We start from the raw sequence: 23,550 nt of genomic DNA on the forward strand, positions 1-23,550 counted from the left end.
GTTATAGAGTATTAATGCTATCAATGACTAGAAGCTATACGTATTGTGAAAAGCACTATACAAATAAAAATGAATATCCTTTAAAACATTATTGTGCAATTGGCTAGCTAATGTTTTACACTACAGCAAATCAATTCATCCCTGACACAGATTTGTGACAGGCTCTTTGAAGTTTCTTCAAACTGTATGACTGTGCCCAAATTTTTCCTTGCTCCTCTCCTCGAGAATCAGAGGTACATGCTCAAAAATATTTGTGCCAAGTATGCTAACAAAACAGAGAAACATAAGCATGATCAAGGATTACAGGCAATAAATGTCATAATACTTGGATTTATTGTGACAATACTGTGGCTGGGGAAGCAAAAGTGTGATAAATCAACAATGTTTTTTAATACTTTGGGCATTCAGAATTAAATCGGGCATCTTTCCAACTATAATTGCGCATATTAAAAATTATATTATCGCTAGTGGATGAAAAACAATCATAGCCGATACACACTTGCTGTACACTGGCCCAAAGCACCAGCTCTCTGGTGTGTGAGTGATGCGGAGCGGATTTCTTCCACGCCAGTGGACACATACCGCTACATGCTCAATACGTGGTACAAGAAAGCAGTTAGACAGACTGTTTCAATTAAGAAAACATGATAAAAAACATCTTGAGGTTTAGTAGATTTGGTATAAGTGGAATGATTGTCTCGAACTCCAAATTATTGAAAATGAATGCAAACCTAAGGTGTAACAGCCACAATGCGATTACCAATACAGTGTGTGTGCAATAATTGTCAATAATTTGATGGTCCCTCGTCAATTATTCCATACTAAACTAGAGTAGAAAAACAATATGTTGGCTTTCTCAAGCCTGTATAATTAAATAAGTACTTTGGCAGGAGGGCAGATACAGTTAGCACACGAATACGTAGGTAGCATTATTACCTACAAACACAATTGGGCAAATACAAGCAAAATACAAATTATACCAACAATTAAAGTGAAACGTACCTCTGAATTCTTCAGTGAATTTCAGGATCTTCTAACTTGAGAAGATGCTCCGTCGACAGTCAGAGATCCATCATCATGTCGCAAGTGTCGGTCCGTGCACATCCAAAACTTCCCGCACACAGCACATAATTTGAGTACAGCCCTACATTGTGAAATTACACTTGCAGCTCTACAGTTTTTTTGTTTAAATATGTTTGTATTGTGCAAAAAGAGTTGTGCTCTTCCTTTGAATAAATTAAAATGTCCAAAAGATACAAAGTTGAATGATTTTAATTAAAGAAACAGCTAGTTTATTTTATATGGGATAAAATGGCATTGTTTCTAAACATGTTTGTAGTATAATTTAGTTAATTTGTTTTATAGGTAAAAAAAATCCAGAGGTCAGATATGGATTTATTTTTCACCTGTTGTATGTGACCAGAAAACATGAGCTATTTTACTGTATAACATTTTATTTTGGTGTTTTTGGTGTTGGATGATTTTCAATTACATGTTAATTGAATTGTTGAGGTCACGTTTGTGACAATAAAGTAAATTTCATGCACTTGAAGGGTTTGGCTCTAGTAGCCTTGAACCACCCCATCCCCCAACATGCAAATCCTTTGATCACAGTATTTTGTACCTCTTATGGGGTAAATAGTACATACAGTTGAAGTCAGAATTTTACATAAACCTTAGCCAAATACATTTAAACTCAGTTTTTCACAATTCCTGACAATTAATTGTAGAAAACATTCCCTGTCTTAAGTCAGTTAGGATCATTACTTTATTTTAAGAATGTGAAATGTCAGAATAGTAGAGATAATTATTTATTTCAGCTTTTATTTCTTTCATCACATTCCCAGTGGGTCAGAAGTTTACATACACTTTGTTAGTTTTTGGTAGTATTGCCTTTAAATTTGAACTGGTGTAACAGAGTCAGGTTTGTAGGCCTCCTTGCTCGCACATGCTTTTTTCAGTTCTTCCCACAAATTTTCAGATTGAGGTCAGAGCTTTGTGATGGCCACTCAAATACCTTGAATTTGTTGTCCTTAAGCCATTTTGCCACAACTTTGTAGGTATGCTTGGGGTGATTGTCCATTTGGAAGACCAATTAGCGACCGAGCTTTAACTTCCTGGCTGATGTCTTGAGATGTTGCTTCAATATAGCCACATAATTTTCTTCTCCATGATGCCATCTATTTGGTGAAGTGCACCAGTCCCTCTTGCAGCAACACACCCCCACAACATGATGCTGCCAACCCTCATGCTTCACGGTTGGGATGGTGTTCTTCGGCTTGCAATCCTCACCCTTTTTCCTCCAAACATAACAATGGTCATTACGGTCAAATAGTTCAAATTTTGTTTCATTACACCAGAGGACATTTCTCCAAAAAGTAAGATCTTTGTCCCCAAGTGCACTCACAAACTGTAGTCTGGCTTTTATGGTGGTTTTGGAGAAGTGGCTTCTTCCTTGCTGAGCAGCCTTTCAGGTTATGTTGATATAGGACTTGCTTTACAGTGGATATAGATACTTGCCTACCTGTTTCCTCCAGCATCTTCAAAAGGTCCTTTGCTGTTGTTATGGGATTGATTTGCACTTCTGCATCAAACTATGTTAATCTCTAGGAGACAGAATTAATCTCCTTGCTGAGTGGTATGATGGCTGCGTGGTCCCATGTGGTTTATACTTGCGTACCATTGTTTGTACAGAAGAACGTGGTACCTTCAGGCATTTAGAAATTGCTCTCAAGGATGACCCAGACTTGTGGAGATCCACAATGTTTTTCTGAGGTCTTGGCTGATTTCTTATGATTTTCCCACGATGTCAAGCAAAGAGGCACTGTACACCTCCAATTCAGTACACCTCCTATCAGACGCTAATTGGCTAATTGTCTAAAGGCTTGACATCTTTTTCTGGAATTTTCCAAGCTGGTTAGAGGCACAGTTAACTTTGTTTATGTAAACTTCTGACCCACTGAAATTGTGATATAGTCAATTAAAAGTGAAACAATCTGTCTGTAAACAATTGTTGGAAAAATGACTCATGTCATTCACAGAGAAGATGTCCTAAACAACTTGCAAAAACTATAATTTGCTAAAATTAACTTTGTGGAGAGGTTAAAAAATTAGTTTTTATGACTTCAACTGTATATGGACCCTATGATGGACAGAAATGTATTTGTACCTTATCTATCTCTAAAGGGTACACATTAGTACACACAGTACCTTAATGTGTAACTTTGACCCAGTGAGGATACAACCACATAGGTCGTAGGTTAATACCTTTATAGAACCACTAATCTTAGCATTTAACAGCGGTAAACGTTTGACCTCTGACCCATAACAGAGGGCACAGTCCCTTTAAATAGTTATTTTGACTACATACACCTTGGAAATACTTCAGGGTATAACTGTATAACTCATTACTTAGCAATTCTGCACCAATACCATTATTCATTTACATGTATTCATTTAGCAGATGCTTTTATCTAAAGCGACTTAAAATATGAGGAAGGATACAACATAAGCGATTCAAATTTCAAATGTGTTAGAAAAGTTATACATGCATTATACATGCAGCTTGTAACACACTGGCTAAATTAAAAAAAAATCCAATAAAAGCCAAATCGCAGGATGTATGCACAGCAGTCACAGGTTAAACAGGGGTCATCGCATTACTTTTTTCTCCCCTTTTCTCCCCAATTTGGAATGCCCAATTCCAAATGCGCTCCAAGTCCTCGTGGTGGCATAGTGACTTGCCTCATTCAGGGTGGCAAGGACGAATCTCAGTTGCTTCTGTGTCTGAGAACGTCAGTCTGCGCATCTTATCACTTGGCTTGTTGAGCGAGTTACCGCAAAGACATAGCGCATGTGGAGACTTCAAGCTATTCTCCGCAACATCCACACACAATTCACCACGTGCCGCCCAGAGAGCGAGAACCATAGCGACCACGAGGAGGTTACCCCATGTGACTCTACCATCCCTAGCAACTGGGCCAATTTGTTTGCTTAGGAGACCAGGCTAGAGTCACTCAGCACACCCTGCATTCAAACTCGTGACAGAGGCCCCCAACAGGGTTCATTACTTAAAAATATTTAAATCTTTGACAAGGTATTTGGTCTCTCAGGGTTGGGAGGGTTACTTTTTGAATGCAATCCGTTATAAATACTGATTACTTAATTAGTTAACTGATTACTGATTAGTTAAAATGTAATCAGAAACTTAATCCAGTTACCTCAATAAGAAAATAATGTAATAAGATTACTTTTAGTTACTTTTTGATTGCCTCAACATTGCATATGTGAATAAAGTCAAGAGAAAAGCAATATGTTCTCGAAGACTTTTAATTATGCCTTCTGAATGCAAACAAACTGTGTTTAAATAATGTAGCTAATATAATAATATAATATAATATAATATAATATAATATAAGAAAACAGGAAATGAAAACACATGAAAAACAGGGACAGTGCCTCCTTATTAGGAAAACAGAATTTGTTCAAATGTAGAACAACTTTTTTTAACCAAATCAGGTGAGTCCTCTATCGGTTACAGAAAACAGCTTATTTTCTCATCAAGCAAATACAGTTATAACAGATGCACTAAATTATGTCTTGGTTAACATTAAAAAATCTGACAGAATATACCACAGATTCAAAAACGCTACCAAGTTAAATTCTGCAATGTATTGCAGTTAGCATGTAGACTAATTGGCACTAACCATTCATTAACTTCCGAAGGCAATAGGTAGATCATAGGCTTCATCATCATTATTACTATTATGATTAATGCAGTGCCTCCAGTGTCTGTCCTCTGCTTGCTCATGATCCATAGTCAAACATTTATGAGCACATTTATTTTTAGTGTCTTGATTTACTTATTCCTACTTTCTATGAGTTTTAAACTGTTACATTTGCCAGTATTTCTCCCTCAATTTTTGAACTGTCCTTAACAATACATTAATAATTAGTATCAACATCAGATAAATTATCCATTGCACTTTTCCCCTAAGAACTTAATAACATTTTCAATTCATTTGGTATTCATGTGTACAATCTGGATTTTTATTACCAAAGAAAAAGCTGTCCCAATAACTGTTGCCATTACAATGTGAATGCCAGAGAACAATTTTAGAGTTTCAACTAAAGTTAAGATAAAAATGAGAAGTCACACTAAAGTGTTGACAAAGTACCAGAAAAACTCTAAATTCAGTGGTCGTTTCTCTGCTTTAATTCCTGCTCCTGCGAAAACGATCGAAAGACGGTCGGACGGTGAAATTTGGGAAAACGTATGTCTAATTTATTCATCCTAGCTAACGTGATTTTTGTGTTGGTCTTACCTTTAAATGCTTCTTTAAATTATATGTCAGGACCTTGGAAATATCACTGCATCGTCACAACTGGAAGGCAGCCTCTTAACTGCACTGAACTGTAATGTTGTTTTTCTTCATAGAAGAGACAAGAATGTCAAAATTTCCAAAAAAATAATCATCTTTATTTTGTGGCCATTTTGATGAAACATCACTTTTAATAGTTTGACCTCATTTGCCCCTAGATCACAGTTGATGTGAGACAGATGTTATTTGCGCATGCAACAGTAAGTGGCACCAGATTCACGTGAGTCACGAGAGAGAACCAGAAGAGATCTCGAGAGCACATCTGATCATATCTGAATTCTTTACTAAAGCAAGCAGCTGTATTTATCATTTCATGTCAGGAGGATCTTTTTCTTTACTTTTTTTTTTGTTATAAATAAAACTATATACATTTTCATCAAATGTAACTGTAATCTGGATACTCATTTTTGTATCCTGATTACGTAACACCATTACAAGTATTCTGTTACTCCCCAAGCCTGGGTTCCTCATTCCTGCTCTGTCTCTCTCACACACTCTCACTCTGGCTCACAGCACCCCATTTCACCAGCCATCTGTGAAGCAAGTCCACTGCAGCACTTTTGCAAAGTTCACACTGACGATTACATAATGCACCCTGTAGGCAGTTAATTAAAACTGAATCTGATAAAGCCCTCGTTGGTTCTATTAACACCCATACAATAATGACAGCAAACTTGACCATATGAGCCCATTAGTTGAACTGATTAATGCAAGTAAATGTGAGCACAGACGGATGGGGAGAGTTATAGATTTATCGGTGTAAAAAAATCCAGTACTCCAAAAAAAAAAAAAAAAAAAGAGCTAAATGTGACATTTGAGCTTTCAACAATCTTTCCATTGGTAATGTACTTTGCAGTCCATCATCAGGCAAGCAGAACTCATAGAGTCCCTTTTGAAAAAAACACAGATTTATGTTTATTTTTTATAACGGACTGGTAGACTTTATACTCCGCTGCCAAGATGCCATTTATATGATGCTATTTGCCCCATAATGCCTAAAATCATTTTAGTGGCATTCATATTCAGAGTGAAGAACTTTAGCAGCTTTAAAGGGCAACAACATCATTACTAGATCATAACAATGTTTAACAAAATATTTATCATAATCAGTGCAATACTGTGGCATATTAAAATGCTAATAATAATAGTTTATCAGATACAATCACTTTCCATCACATTGCTTAGTTTTTTCCTAGTGCATAATATTTCCTGATGGAAGCTAAATAGTTTCCCATAAACGTATGGATTGCCTGACATATTTAATAGGGCTGGGTATTGATACAGATTTCCTGATTCGATTCTGATTCACAAGCTTTCAATTTGATATGATTCCGTCAAATAATGTCCATTTTGCTTACATTTGAAAGAAATTCTCTCCTAATGCTGTTAATTACACAGGGGTCCTTCGAACTTGGTACATTTCGTAAATATAAATTTGACCAATTATATCTACATTATATATCTATATATATATATATATATATATCTATATCTATCTTATATATATCTATCTTATATATATCTATATTATATATATCTATATTATATATATATATATATATATATATATATATATATATATATATATATATATATATATATATATATCTATATCTCTATATCTCTATATCTCTAATATATATAGAGATATAGAGATATAGAGATATAGATATATAGAGATATAGAGATATAGACATATATATATATATATATATATATATATATATATATATATATATATATATCTATATCTCTATATATCTATATCTCTATATCTCTATATTCTAATATATATATATATATATATATAACAGAAGGGGTTTTAAAAGAGACATTACTTAATGACAAATGGATTGTATGGATCTAGTCTTTGGACACACATTACACAGAGCGAGTCAAATCAAACTTTAACTCTCAACACACAGTGAAAGGATGCTGAACTTATTCGCCACTATACTACTCAATCACTGGTGAGTGAAATCTGAATCTCTACCACCCAGTGGCTAATCTCTAACATTTGTAGTTGCACAGCATTTGGTCTCATATACAAGTGATTTAATTACATTGTAGAGAGATGAGTATATAGTAAAAATATCGATCTTGGGATTTAAGAATCACGATCAAGATCATTCAAATGAAGCTTGGGAAGCATTGGTAAATCTATATTTTTACACAGTCCTACTATTCTATATGCATGAATGTGTTCAAATGCATTCATGTCTAAACATGAAAATGGTCTATATAATATCTGCACATTAAGACTGATGCAAAGTGCCTGGAAAATCAATTAACTGAAATTGGGTACATAAGATGAAACGGCTGCATACCACTGTCCATCAAGCAGATTATGTAATTCTGTCCTTTTATCCAAAGCAGATCATTCAAAACACACAAGATACATGAGCACACATGAAACAAACACACACACACACACACACACACACACACACACACACACACACAAACAAACAGAAAACACACCATCATCATCCAGTTTCCCATAAATTTTACGCATTGATTTCTCCTCCCTGGCTGGAGTATTACCATCAGCATCCTGTGTCTGTTATATGATCTGCCTTCTTTAGGGAACTCGAGACATTTTCCTTTTAGAGCCGTCCCTTCAATCACAGCTGTCTCCACAGCAGCCCCACTCCCAAAGAAAAATGACTATACACAGTCTCTACAGCAACGCAGGGGGCATTCTCCTGGGAAAAGGTCTAAAACGACAAGAGAGATGTAGGGCGCTGGAGTGTTGACACATGCACATTTACACAAGGCAGCATGACAAGACAATCATCTGACTTCTTTTGTTCCTGGCTACCTCTTATAGGGAAGTGATTTTCACCTTTTTTCCTTGGGTCTACAAAATGTCACAACTGCATTGTTCACTTGCAATTTTGTCAGTTGCTGGTTAGGAGCAAAACAAAACAAAACGTAAAACAAACCAAAAAAAAACCAAAACAAAGAAAAAGCAGAAACAACGAAAAAGCAAAAACTCTATGCTTCTACACTGTGCTATACAGCCAGTTTAGCACAGTGGGACAATTTACCACAATGGAATGATTCAGGATACGATTAATATGGTTCTTAAGAATTCAGACAACCTCAGATATTCCAGAAAGCTGCAATGTTAAAATAGCTCCCTAGCTTCATCAGTCTGGCTTTACATTATCGACAGTCTGCAAAGAGGAACAGTAGGTTGCTTTGCAAAATGGGTTTGAAAAAGTTCATCTATGAACAATAAACTTAAACTAAAGTGTGCTGCCATGTTTTTCTATACATACAAACGGTATCCAGTTAAACTGTAATTAAGATACATATCAGCAACATTCACACTGAGCATCTTAAAAAAAAATCAATTGTCAGTAATGATTATATAATTCTGCATCAGTTGTAAATAGATGTTGTCCATAGAAAATCAAATCAAAATCTTAATTCAACCCATGATTTACTTAAGAACTTAGTACAGCAGGGAACAAAAGATTGGGGGACGTTTTGTATTTATTGTATGGATTACTTTTACAATACTCTACGGTACTTTTTGTCCTTTTGGGAGCTTAACAGTCTAACATCCACTTTTGTTGCAGACTGATTTCACAGTGCAATTGGAAACAGAATGTTTACTTTTAGCTGAAATCGGTTTGCGCTTACTGAAATTTGAAACACTGCCCCCAGTGGCCAAAGTGGTAAGTGTTGTTGTGCATATGGGCACATGCAAGCTCCATTTTCCAGGTGCAATGTCACACAGAAGGGAACCAAAAGCAGGTTGTAAAGGGAGTTGTTTTCAGCTGTAGGGCTATGTGCGTGATACAGTGAAGAGGAATGCATATTTTAGAAACTGTACCCCTCAGCCCTACATCCCAAACCTAAACTAAATCATCAGTGGAGTAAAAATGTAATGTTAGAGGGGAAATATGCTACTTCCAATTCCCACTTGTCACAGATTATACGAATGTGTATCATGTTTTTTTGTTGTATGGTAAAGAGCAGCCAAGAGTTTCTTTTCTTTTTGTGTTCCACGGTAGAAAATAAAAGGATACAGGTTTTTAAAAAACACGAGAGTGAGTAAATGATGATAAATCATTTTTGGTGAACTATTCTTTTAACATTGAAAAATAAAAGCTTCTGTTTTGTAAAAGGTTATATTGTTGTAGTCAATTTTGTAAAGCGTAAAATAAATAAAAGTTTGCAGATGATGGTAACTTTTCTATAAGATTAGCTCCAAGATTTGAAATCACTTTCTGTCACTTGGCAGTAATTATTAACTTATTTCAAGTGGCAGTTGGAAAACTCTATCCCTACAGTTGTCTTTCTTAATCCCAAAAAATACATCCTAAGAGCACAAACCGCAGTAGTTCAAACCTGAAGAGTGTCTAAAGAGTGAAGGGTAAGGCATACCAAAGGTTGTCCACTGTTTAAAAAAAAATCGGATTTTTAGGTAGAATGCACAAATACAAACAAAAATAGTTTTACACCTAAAGAAAGGCATAGTGCACCAAGTTGAGATCACTTGACGAGTCGAATACTCTCTTAATCTCATTAACCCCCTCTCTTTTTTTTGGGACACTTTTAGTTGTGGAATAAATTAATCATTGGCAACAAATAAAACTACAAATAGGTTCTCATTTAATAGGTTTTGCTTCTAAAGAAATTAATTGTAATTTAAAAAAATATGTATAAAATCTTGAGCAATATCAGCAACCTTCTAAAAGCAGATGTTTTAAATGGGTAGGGTCCCCTCAAGGAGGCTGCCATGTTAGGATCACATGAATAGCCGAATACTATACTAATTGCATAATCTCTGTAATCGCCCTGTTATTGTACACTCACTCATGGATTAAAGTAATCATGGCTGACATTGATTAGCAATGACTACGGCTGCGTTTGATAGCTGGAAAATGCTGCCTTCGGAGGCTGTATAAGGAGGTAGAATGAAAATAAGGCCTATAGGACTGTTCTGAGATCAATTTTCTTTAGAGTTCTGTTTATTAAAAAATGCTGTTGTTTAAGGCATTAACTGATTAGGTAGCAAGTCAGATGGCTAAGCTTTGAATGCAGCCTATAACCGATATTTATAACCCAAAAATAGCTAATGTAAATATATAGTTTTATGTATATTACTGTCATTTGGGACTGTATCCTCCTGTGAGCAGAGTGATCAAAAGGAAATCCTGTGCCCCAGCCATGGCTGAGGTTTTAAAACACTCCCTGGCGCCAAGGACCCCTGCCAAAAACACAAACCACCTGCTCTCCCCTTAACTCAGATAACAGAGGAGGAAACTCCTGGAAAATGACAGAGGGAGAGTTTAAGACAAACCAAATTCAGGCCCATTAAAACAAACTCAGACCATGCCACGTGACCAACACAATATGACCGTTGGAACATCAGTAATGTTCCGGCATTCAAAATCAGCTATATGCAGCACGACAAAATTAAACCGAATGCAGTCTTGGGACTTCAGCTTACTGTCACAAAAGCTTAAAAACCATGGCGTTCATGGCACAAGTGGAGGAAAAAACACATGGCATGTCACAACGGTCAAAAATGTCCATCTAGTGCTTGTTTACATTGAGAAACAATTACAAAACAGCACAGACAGACACAGAAATAGGGCTGCATCTAACGATTATCTTTATAATCGATTAATCTAATGATTATTTTTATTATTTTATTTTCTCCCCTTTTCTCCCCAATTTGTAATTCCCAATGCACTCTAAGTCCTCATGGCGGCGTAGTGACTCGCCTCAATCCGGGTGGTGAATCTCAGTTGCCTCCGTGTCCAAGACAGTCAATCCATGCATCTTATCATGTGGCTTGTTGAGTGCATTACCATGGAGACGTAGCGTGTGTGGAGGCCCACGCTATTCTCCGTGAAATCATGCACAACTCACCATGCGCCCTACCGAGAGCGAGAACCACACATTATAGCAACCACGAGGAGGTCACCCCCATGTGACTATACCCTCTCTAGCAACTGGGCCAATTTGCTTGCTTAGGAGACCTGGCTGGAGTCACTCAGCACGCCCTGGATTTGAACTGGTAATCAGCGTCAATACTCGCTGAGCTAGCCAGGCCCCCCCAATCTAACGATTATTAGAACAACTATTCGACTATTCTGCGATTATTGCAGCGATTAATCATTAGCACTCTAAGATCTATTCTCTAAGATCAAGTCTAAATATATTATATGCTGCTTCTCAGGTAAATGAATTTACAGGATTTTAAGATATTTTTATTTTTAATATAATATCAATATTTTACATATTTATATTGGAAAACAAGCCAAAACAAAACATAAAACAAATCAAAAACGTATTTTGTTGCAGTGTATAATGGGCGAAGACTACCCTCTCTAACCCTTCTGTTCACTTCAATCCATCTTTAACTCACAAAAAACTCTCTCTTATTAATAAAGCTATGTATTACCAATTTTCTTCAGAATAAGAAATGCACAGTGACACATACATTATGAGTTAATAAGTCGCGAGCCATCTAGCTACAATCTAGCTACATTAAGTGCACGCGCTCGAGTGATGAGCAACCCCGCAACAGAGTGTGCATCAGCAGGGCGCAGTTTCAATCTCTTAGCCTTATATCGGGACATTCGCACAACTCATAGAAGGGATGCCAACCGCACACAGAAATGCCAGTTTCGGAGTTTGTAGTTATTTACATGATCTGCTTCTATATTATTAACACATTAAATATAACTACATTTTAGATGGGTTACATCTTAGGATCTCGCTTGCAAACCCTGACCCCTTACATAACACACTCTTTGAACTGACACTCCTGATTATAACAAGACTGAAAAGCAGAGAGGATAATCACCCTCTCAGTCCCTCTCTCTTCTGAGTGAGAGGAAAGACTAAAAGTCTGATTCTACAGATCCAGCAACTTCTCCATTTGGAGCCTCTCTATTTAAATGCAAATAAAGCTGTGTGGAGGCTGAACAGCTTGGCCTTGTGGGGCCTATGGCCTGGCACTCCTGCTGGGTCCTAAAACCATTTACTAATAGGCAACCAGCAGATAAGGAATCAACTCATGACTCCAGGGCCACAGCCACTTTCAGGGCAATGTTCTCTGAGGCCACGTCCACACTATATATTTTTCGATTGAAAACTCATTTTCAGTTTCCCAACATCATAGTTTTCCAAAGTGAGCGGTAATAGAGAGTGTGTTCGAAAGTCTCCATTTTCATTGGAGGAAAACGCCATTTCTAAAAACACTCAGACCCATAAAATAATCTTTACAATAGAAGTTATTAAAACCTAAAACAAATATAAAAAGGCCCAAATAAAACAGCAGGCATCCAAACTTATAAGTTTGATATGATATCACAAATTGGAGTTTTAGTCTGTATCTATTTATGTTAAGCAGATAAATGCATTTAAAATGAATTACATTTTGATGATCATACAGATATATCTGCATTTTTGTCCTATCAAATCCTCCCTTGATTGAGAATGTCCCCTCAGTATAATACCACATCCATCAACAGGTTTCGATATGTCCTGGTCCAACTTCCTTAATAAGAAGTTGATGTTAACACAGGACAGAAAACTGCACTTGTCAAGCAATTAAATGGGATCTTAAAAAAAATAAAAATAAAAACAGTAGAGAGCCACTAGCTCCTAGGAGCCAATATAACTTTTTTTTTTAGTTGCCAAATGACAGAATCGCTCGATATAGATTGTAGTTCGATTGCAGAATATGAAAGTACAATTTTCTAGTCCATATCTTGACTTTATGTCTATATCTTGATTTGGGACAGAGATTCACCATGATCACTGACACATTTTTGGAACAAATTCTATACATCCAAGATTAGACTAGACTGAGTAGGTGGATGTTGGTTTTGTCCAACGGACATTCATGCAAAGGACTTTGATTGAATATTAGTTGCTATGGTAACAGCCATAGTCTGCTTGCATTTAGAGGGAATGAAGGGCATTCTATGAATCACATAACTGTGTGGCACTAAACAGCCCTGCACCAGCTACTGAGTGGTGCGTTCATGTGAGTGTGTTTGTGTGTGGCAAGACCATGAATCACTGCTGGCCACTTGGCCTGTACCACATTAACCTGTCATTTACATTCCTGCTGTGTGATGTTTGGTCAAACAGGGTCCATAACCTAGCTTAAAAGCAGGTAAACCAACACACAGGTCTCATTTGATGAAAGGAAGAAGTGGATGGAATAAAAAAACCAGCCACTCAGACACAGATGTTTCCCACTTGTATTGTAATCCCACAATAACAAAGAACTTAAAGGCATTTTGATGAAAAAGCTAGGTTTCAGGCACAGTACAATGCTGTTTCTTCATGCATGTGCGGTTTTCACTTTAGAAAGAATCCAACATTTAATGAGATAAAACCAGGGGATGTTGACAGATGAGTACCATGAATCTTTCATTTTGTTTTCTCAGTAAAGAGGGTAACTGGTAATTCACGGAGGTGACAATACACCTGAATATTTCAGGCTTTTAAAGACATCAAGTTAAACCTGTTTTCTAGACACCACACTTGTGCAAGCTCCATATACTTTCAATGCTTTGCATAAATAGAACTCAGACAAAGAAATAAACATCAAAGGAAAAAACGGTTAGAACTTGCTGTAGAGAAAGTGTTGTTTAATTTATGCCTGCACATTTTTCTAACCTCCTGTTAGTATGTCTTGCAAGATCTTTAAATGTTAAAATGATAGTGTCTTCAAATGTAAATGAACTTGTATATCTGAAAGCATATATAATTATTGGCACTAACATGACTGAAAATTGTGCTGCCAAACACAATCTAAAAGCAACAAAGACTTTTTATTATTTTTCAAACATAGCAGATTTATTACTCATTTTATATCGGAGGTTCCTTAACTGCCAAAAACAAATCTTTTGAACATATTTACTGCAAATGGAAGAGTTTACCCAAAATCATGTTGTTACATAATTGTATGATTCCCCTTCCGTGGATCCCAAGAAGGAGATGTTGAGCATGTCCAAGCTGCTTTTTTCCATACAATGAACATAAACAGTTTCCAAGGGCTGTTATACTCCAGAAAAAGATTGTATGAACTTAAGCCTTGTGGTTGGTAACTAAAAATGTAAGAACCAATGGCGACTGACGAGTCTTCAAGCAGTGGATTTCAAACTGGGTTCCAGAGACCCTAATTAAGATGGCCACAAAGGTGGTGTGCAGAATATTTCAGGGATAACGTGTATTAAATGTAAAAAAATAAATAAAAAAAATATAATGACTAATAATAACAAAACAAAAATACTGAATTTTAAGTTTTTACTGTTTCATTCTATTTTCCAAAAACAAAAAATACATTTCAATTGAATTAAAATAATTTTTATGTTTATTAGGGCTGTCGATATAAAGCATTAATTCAGTGTGATTCATTATATAAAAAAATTACAGGTTAAAAAAAATTTACACAACTAATCATGTAATAACAAATATTCCTTCCATATAAGCAATTCAAGTATGGAGTACCACCTGTTTTCTCCAGGGGGCAGTAAGCAAAACTTGCTGTGTATGCAACACGCAGCTCAAACGGAGAACAAAAATTACTTTCAGAGAGCAGACAACACAAGATGAGGACACGGGCTGTATCTTGTTTGGAAGGCTGCGTCCTCCGGAAGGCTGCATAAGTCATCGAGGCTGTCTCGTTTCAGAAAAGCGAGTAGGATACTTAGAATGCAGCCTTCGAATGCAACCTTCTTTCACAGGAATTCAGAGGATGCATAAGGTGTATCCTTCTTAGGCACTCACAACCCACAATTCTTTGCTTCAACGGAAATGTAAAAAAAAATTACAGCAATTTGTCAGTAAATTTGATGTTCAACCTCAAGGAATGTTAATTCCCAAGTTGTAGTACCTCAGTAAATGGGTGCAGAGTATATAATATGTATAATTCTATTAATATATAATTAAAATAAAGTAGTAGACAAAACATACACATATTAAATCAAATTTCTTTTCTCTTTACATCATTATAACTATCCTAAAATTTACCACATGCATTCCCTTCCAGAGGGACTTTGTTCCCTTCTCATTCAAAGCGCTTGTGCTTGTTAAAGAGTGGCGTGCTGTCATAGCAACTATGTTACTTCCGTTTCCGTTTGTCCTACGAAGGCAGTCTCATTAAATGTGGCTTGTTTAAAGGAAGACACTTGGTATACTGCAACCTTCAAAAGATGGGTGTCCTTCCTAGCACGCAGCCTTTAAAACAAGACACAGCTGCATTCTTGCATACAAATACAGCTTGATGGAGCGCAAATCCGAAGGCACAGATCTCAAGACGAAGTTTCAAACTTCGTTTAACTTGGCACAGCAACTTTTTGGTTATGATGCATCGCAACCGAGACACTCCAAAAGCATCTGTATGACACAGGTGTACATTGACGTAGCCTTAGACAAGCCCTTATAATAAGAATTATTTGCAAATTAATTGCAAAATGGATTGCTGTGAACTGTAGGCCAATAATGGCTTATGTTCAATAATATGGAAATAAAAAATATATGTATTCTTTGTATTCTAAAGCCACTTTTTGTTTTATCTTTTTTAATGCTTAACTTGTGTGCCTAAATAATGTAACGCATTTTAATTATCTGTATTATATATATATATATATATATAAACATTTTATTTATAATTATTTAAACGTAACTGTTTATAATTATTTAATCATTATGTATTTATTTTTTATTTTTTTGAGAGGCTTTCTCAGAAAATATTTATGTATGCGATTAATTTGATTAATTAATCGGCATGTCATGTAATTAATTTGATTAGAAATTTTAATCGATTGACAGCCATAATGTTTATATTGGGCTGTCGATTTAACGTGTTAATTCAGTGCGATTAATTTGACTAAAAAATATCGCATTAAAAAAAAATTAACGCAATTAATCGCAATGCCCCCGGACCGTAATATGGAAGATTCCTGAGAAATGAAAGCTTGTAGTACCACCTGTTTACTCCAGAGGGCAGTAAGTGAAACTTCAGCTGTATGGGCAACACGCAGATTATACAGTGAAGAAAACACTTCAGTAGCAGAACAACACAAATATGCTTCCTTGCATTCAAAATACTTAGAGTGCAAATCCGAACTAAGGGACACAGTGACCTAAACAATTTTATGTGATGCACCAGAGACGCTACACAAATTAATAAATATATTATTTTTTTTTTTACTAGCACTGCTTCAGTACAGTGACAATATAAAAGTATTTATTTAAATTAGCAAACAACATGTTTTTAAAATCAGGCTCACTATTTTTCTCACACAGTATAAAAGGGTCTGTATACTTGAAAATATGAAGTTGCTTTTGACTCTAGAAGGGGGTCTTTCACAAAGGGATCATCATATTTGGGGTCCTTGGCATCAAAAATTTGAAAACCCCTGTCTTATGGCACTTATCCACTGCACATTACAGTTTGACTTGACTCGACTCTACTCGCTTTACTTTTCTGAGCTTGCTTTTCCACTGCTGTTTAGTGCCGCCTCAACGTGGGTGGGATTATAGGTGGATCGTCATAGTTGCGCCGACTCTATTGCCGTGACATCATCTTAAACGTAACAAAACAATAAGCAATAACACCTTTTAATTCCTTAATAATTCCTTTAATGAACACTGATATCACCCAGGGTCCACAAATACTAACAACACTATTCAATGTTGTTTCATAATGACATATTGTAGTAATGATATTCAGTCTAACTATAGCCCTTATCACTGCACACTCCAGTCAAATTCCCATGTGAATAACAGACTAGTAATCACCACATCATCCCAATAACCTCTCAACCACTTCCATCTCAGGCACACTAATCAAGCCAGGAAGCAATATTTTACGCAATGACAGAAGCTATAAAAATATGCATTTCATTATCAGTGTCTTAATACAGCCCTAAAGAGACTCAACCATTGTAAAGCAATCCCTTTGCTCAACTAGCGTAATATGCATGCTGGTGAATTTTCCTGTTAGGGTTATAAACAAGCCTTACAAGCTGCTGAGAGTGAATTAACATAAACCCACCCACTCCCTGCTCATGCATTTCTTCCATGTGGATCCTTTGCTTAATTAAACAGCAGCAGTACACCACTGGCACATGCAAAATACATAATTAATGCTTTAAAATTCACAGCAGCCTTACAAGCTGTCAAGAAGAGTACAGAAGAGGGTCACATGCAAATATGCTAAATGTGCTATTTATACAGTGCATTCAGAAAGTATTCAGACCCCTTCATTTTTTCGTGTTTTGTTGTTGAAGCGATTTGCTAAAACGCTTTCAATTATTTTTTTCACATCAATCTACACTCCTTACCCCATACTGACAAAGCAAAACTTTGCAAATTTATTAACAAGAAAAAACTGATATATCACACTGACAAGTATTCAGAGCCTTTGCTATGACACTTGAAATTTAGCTCAGTGCATCCCATTTCTGTGTATCATCTTTGAGATGTTTCTACACTTTGATTGGAGTCCACCTGTGGAAAATTGTTTGGACATGATTTGGAAAGACACACACATGTCTATATAAAGGTCTCAGAGCTGAAACTGCATATCAGAGCAAAAACAAAGCCATGAGGACAAAAGAACTGCCTGCAGAGCTCAGAGACAGGACTGAGCCGTGGTGCAGATCTGGGGAAGTCTAAAACAAAATTCTGCATTGAAGGTTCATTCATTCATTGAAGCACAGTGGCCTCCATAGTTCTTTAATGGAAGAAGTTTGGAACAACCAGGACTCTTCCTAGAGCTAGCCACCCGGCCAAACTGAGCAATTGGGAAGAAGGTCCTTGGTAAGAGAGGTGACCAAGAACCCAATGGTCACTCTGGTTGAGCTCCAGAGATCATGTGTGGAGATGGGAGAAACTTGCAGAAGGACAACCATCAATGCACCGATCCACCGATCTAGGCTTTATGGCAGAGTGGCCAGACGGAAGCCTCTCCTCAGTGAAAGACATAAAAAAAAAGCACCTAAAGTACTCTCAGACTGTGAGAAACAAGATTCTCTGGTCTGATGAAACTAAGATCTGGTCAGGGTTGAAGGAAAGCTGAATGCCGCAAAATACAGTGTTATCCTTAATGAAAACCTGGTCCAGAGCGCTCCAGACCTTAGACTGGCCCAAAGGTTCCCCTTCCAACAGGACAATGACCCTAAGCACATAGTCAAGACAATGCAAGACTGGCTTAGGGACACCTCTATGAATGTCTGTCCCAGCCAGAGCCCAGACTTGAACCCAATCGAACATCTCTGGAGAGACCTGAAAATGTCTATCCACTGATGGTCCCCATCCAACCTGACAGAGCTTGAAGGATCTGCAGAGAAAATGGCAGAAAGTCCCCAGATCCGGTCTGAAAAGCTTGTCGCATCATACCCAAAAAGAATTGAGGCTGAAATCACTGCCAAATGTGCTTGGACCAAGTACTGAGCTAAGGGTCTGAAAACTTCTATCAATGTTTTTTTTTTTTTTTTGCTTTGCCATTATGGGGTATGGAGTGTAGATTGATGTGAAAAAAAAAATATTTAAAGCATTTTAGCATAAGGCTGCAACAGCAAAATGTGAAAAAAAATTAAAGGGTCTTAATGCACTGTATGTATTTGACAATCAACTTTTCTCCCTCACCAGACAGAATGAGATCACAGTACGGTTTCATAATATCTTAGACCTGGGTTAACCTAAGCATTTAAAAAGAGCAATAGAAGAAAATAGTTTTAATTTAAGGAACCAGTTTAATATATTTGCTGATTTACTTTAAGGTGACAAGGTTCATTAAAGGAAAAGTTTACCTAAATATGAAACATTAGCACTTTGTCATTCCAACCACATATTGTTTTTTCCTTCTATGAAACACAAAAGTAGATGGTACACACAATATCTAAGTGATTTGTGCTGCCTTGCTCTAAAAAGGGACAAAATAATTACACAAAAGTAGTCCATATGACTTCTTAAGCCATACAATAGCTTTGTGTGAGGAACAGATCAAAATTGAAGTTGTCTCCTTAGTAATCACTCACTAATCTCATTCCTGCTTGTGTTCAGTTTAAAAAATATATATGTTTTTAAATAATAATTGGTTGGAATAAGTAGGAGACAATATTTTAGGCAGAAATATTCCTTCAAGAACTACCCCCTTGCATCCCCCTTTCCCCCACCCTCCAATAATTAAAAAAATGTAAGTTTGGATTCTTTTTCTATAACTTCCTCCCTCATTTCAACCTCATATCTAAGTCTTTAAATGTTTAATGAGAGGTCTGTTCAAGTGCAGAATGTTTCAAAATGATAAATCTGGTCATTAAACTCTTTTGCAACACCAAGATACTGTTGTTTCTTAAACCTATTGTGCCTCTCTAGCTCTTTCTCTCGTTTTCTTTTTCGTTCTTGATTTTTCTTTGTTCTTTCTTCCATAATTCATTCTCGTCATTTCAATTATTCACAGCATTTTTAAAAGTTGAGCTTTTTCAGGTTCCTGTCCCTGACTGTTCCCATCGTTTTATTCGTACATTATGTTTGATGATATTTCATTGATGATTTTATATGCGGCCTTTCACCTGCTTATGTGAAACATGTTTTACTTGACGGCTGTTCTCTTGGGTTTACAGCAACTCTCGGTCTCAGAGAGGTGCCAGACAATGACATTTCCTTTTGTGTTCAACGGAATAAAGACATTTAAATTAAGAGGACCAACGTGAAGGTCCAAAATTATGACAGAATATTTATTTTATAGCAAACTATCCCTTTAAACCCAATGCAAGCAAGTCTGGTTGGATTGCATACATTTTTGATATAACCAGAAATATTTGAAGGGTGCCATTTCATTGTAGCTGGGGGAGGGCTAGTCCACATTTTAATGTTAATGGCATTTGTTTAGGAAGAAAGTGCCAGTATTATAGATCACAAAAGTTATGTAAATCAAAGTATGGGGCTCTCTATGCTTGAGAGCCATGTGGCCTTCTCAAACACCAAAGCCAAAGACTCTCTTTTAACAAAAGCTACTCAAGCGAGCATCACATCAGAGACGTTCGCTCATCCTTTTAACATAAAGGGATCCTCAGGAAGAGATACAGACTTAGTAAGTTCCTAAAATTCTGCCTAAGATTTACTTTTTGGGTCCACAGACGAAACAACATGAGGGCAAGTAAATTACAGAAATTAAATGTATATGTAGAATATCCATTTAACTATGCAAGTAAAACCTCGGCAAAAAAAGCTGACCTAAACTTAATTGCAAATTTCACAGTATCTGGATCATCTTAGCAGAAAAATTTACCAAATCCAGCTCTTCTTTATACTCAAACTCCTTTCTAAATAGATGGTACCATTAAAGAGTTAATACTATTACCCATTAATAGTTAATGATTGGAGAATACCAGTTATAATCCAACCCTTCTCTGGGGTTTATAATTTATTTACCCTCATTTTAGAAGAAAGCGTCCTATGGTGAACCGTCACTTCATCATTTCTGGGGTGGACAATCAAAGACAGCTTCTGCGACGCCCTTACGACCATGCTGTCCCTAGTTAGTTTCTAAACATTGACAAGCTCAGACACAGAAAAACATAGAACACACTACAAAGATTTTGCTGCTTTGTGAATGGACACATTTGGGAAAACATAAATCGAAGTCATTCATGTTTACTGAGGGGGAAACCCATTAAAACATCCGTGCATTGCTTTATTGCATTCCCCTTAACATCAACAACACTATCTAAGCATCCACTCGATTAACATTTGTCTACAAAAACAGCGACGTTTTGACGTTTTATTTACTGATGTTAGAGATGTTCTTTGTACATTTGCCCGGTTCTTTGACTGACATTTGGGCTGCAAAAAGGGTCTAGTAAATTGTAAATAAAGAGGAAAATTTAAAAGAGATCGCTGGTTGCCACCCATTTGTGCAGAGAGCGTGACATTACAATACCCAGCAACAAAGCCCTCACTCAACCTTCTCATTTTCCTCTAAAACACAATATGTAGCCTACATGTATTTCATGTGGAAACCATTAATAGCGGGAATGTATGAGCAATGGAGCATGAGTCAGTGCAATAAAACATATTTTGTCTATATAAAACCGTTCCTTCGGTTATAAGGTTGCACGACAAACTGTGTCAACTGAATCAAAGTTACTCATGTTGTTATTATTATTGGACACAATTTGACATGAGCAATGGATCGTTCACACCGAACGCGTCATCGCGCTAAAAAATAAATAAAACAGACGCAGCGCCACGAACGCAGGTGCTCGCGACACGCGTTTGCAACCGTTGAAGTTATTTTTAACTTGACACGGCGTCTAAAAAACGCGGCGCAAAACGTCCGTCTCGCGCGGGTTTACATAGGAAACAATTGGGACACAAAACAACGCGTTGACGCAAAAACATGTTCGATGTGAACGGCCCCTAAGGGCCAGGTTGCTACAAGCAGAAAGGACATCCCTACCAACTATTGCACAACGTAACTTAGACCAAACAAACACTAAAAGTCAAGCATTGAGGTAAGAATTGGCAGCAAGCACGACGGAGTTGGGTTCAATGTCTCGAAGCACACATACAGACCAGGATATTGTTGCAGGTTACAGCCGCTTTACACAATTCGCGCTACACAAAGTGATCTTTAAGTGAGGTTGTGCATCGGATCAACGTGAACGTAAGTATCTCCCAATTGGCCAACTGAAATCAGAGTCAATCGTTCACTTACCTTTCACTTGCGTTTCATACTCCGCAATTATCTCCTTGTCCTTCTTAACCTTAGTCTGTGATGACATTTTTCTTGAGGTATCAATGTAGAATCCAGTGATATGTTTGCGCGAGAGCTCCTGAGTGTCACAGTTTGCAGTTGTTTTTCCGTCTTCACCACTTACTATCAGAAGTGTCCCTCAATTTATTGACAATTCTAATAATTTCCCCGTTAGAAATAGCCTCACCCCCTGCAAAAGGGCATTAGAAAGTACCACACCTGCTCTTTCTCAGATCTAATCCCTTTGCGTTTTGAAGAGCTGCTACACTCGGGGAGAGGCTGCTGCTCCTCCTTGGTACAGATCTCCCATCTAAAGTGACTGAGGAAAATACAATTCCTGCTTACAAGAAGAGGTTTCTGTATGTAGGATGAGGCTTTGCGTCTATGCCCATGCCATTTATATTATCCCTAGGTCCTCATGCTCTAAAAGGCAGAGTTGCGATGGCATAATCTGTATGTCTCCTTGATTTTGGCTCCGTGCATTAGAATATCAGCAGCAGACCGAAGAACAGAGTTGCGCCCGAGTGTCGTTTGTGACTCCTCCTATTGTAGAAATCACTCCCTCAACCAATCCAATCAGTTCCACATGTACCCCTCCCAAGGTGCACACAAAGAGCGTTTCGATAATTTTAGAGTAATTTTAAAATGGTGTTTTTTCAATTCTTTTCAATGATTTAGTCGAAAATGCATCAGTTATTTTAAATAATTTATAAAAAAAAAAAAAAAAACGAATTAAAATCTGTATCCAGTAATAATAGACACCTGAAAAAAAGGTCATGGAAATTAGTTGGTCACATGGTGTGGGAACCCTAAACCAGCCTGAAAGTGGGTATTATGATGATATGTGTAAGCAGTCCTGCTCGACCCGCTCCTAGTGGGATTTCAACCGGCATCTCCGGCTTGAAAAGCGGGCGCATTAATGAGGAGGCTAAAAGCTACAGCCGCATCAGTCTCAAGTGCGCCTTTTGAGCCTAGGGGAGTTAGGTTTACACACTGCACAGCTACCTACCAGCTGGCTCTCGAGTCCCGTTATACTCACCCCCCAAACCTCACTTCCATCCGGGTCACGGCACCACTGTAACTGGTCCTATTCGACCCACTCCAAGCGGGATTCAGTCCTGTAAAATTCCTAATGACTGACTAAACATCTTTCTTTTTTAAATGATCTTGTACAAGACAGCAAGACTACTGTCATCAAATGCCAGCCAGTGCGCGGATCATCCATAGTTCTGTTCTGTTTTCTATTGTCTGGGAGGTTTGTATTGCCAGTATCTTAATGTCATATATATATATACACCTGGATAATGGCCAATAGACACTCACTAATTACTATACAAGATCATGCTTAATTCATTAAAGAACTGTAGTTTTTGAGAACATTTTGAGGTCTAAAATGAACGAGGAATATTTGATAGT

At 37.0% G+C, this 23,550-nt stretch overlaps 1 protein-coding gene across 1 annotated transcript in view; it reads right to left on the minus strand.

Annotated features, from left to right (window-relative positions):
- Positions 1-22,608, minus strand: part of LOC127646225 (SLIT-ROBO Rho GTPase-activating protein 3) — a 161,303-nt gene extending 138,695 nt beyond the window's left edge. The window contains exon 1 of the mRNA XM_052129728.1: positions 22,096-22,608. Within this exon, the coding sequence (XP_051985688.1) occupies positions 22,096-22,162 (67 nt within the window). The 5' untranslated portion in view covers positions 22,163-22,608. The remainder of the gene's footprint in view (positions 1-22,095) is intronic.
- Between the last annotated feature and the right edge of the window lie 942 nt (positions 22,609-23,550).

The sequence above is a fragment of the Xyrauchen texanus genome, chromosome 7 (assembly GCF_025860055.1).
Source record: "Xyrauchen texanus isolate HMW12.3.18 chromosome 7, RBS_HiC_50CHRs, whole genome shotgun sequence".
Taxonomy (NCBI): Eukaryota; Metazoa; Chordata; class Actinopteri; order Cypriniformes; family Catostomidae; genus Xyrauchen; species Xyrauchen texanus.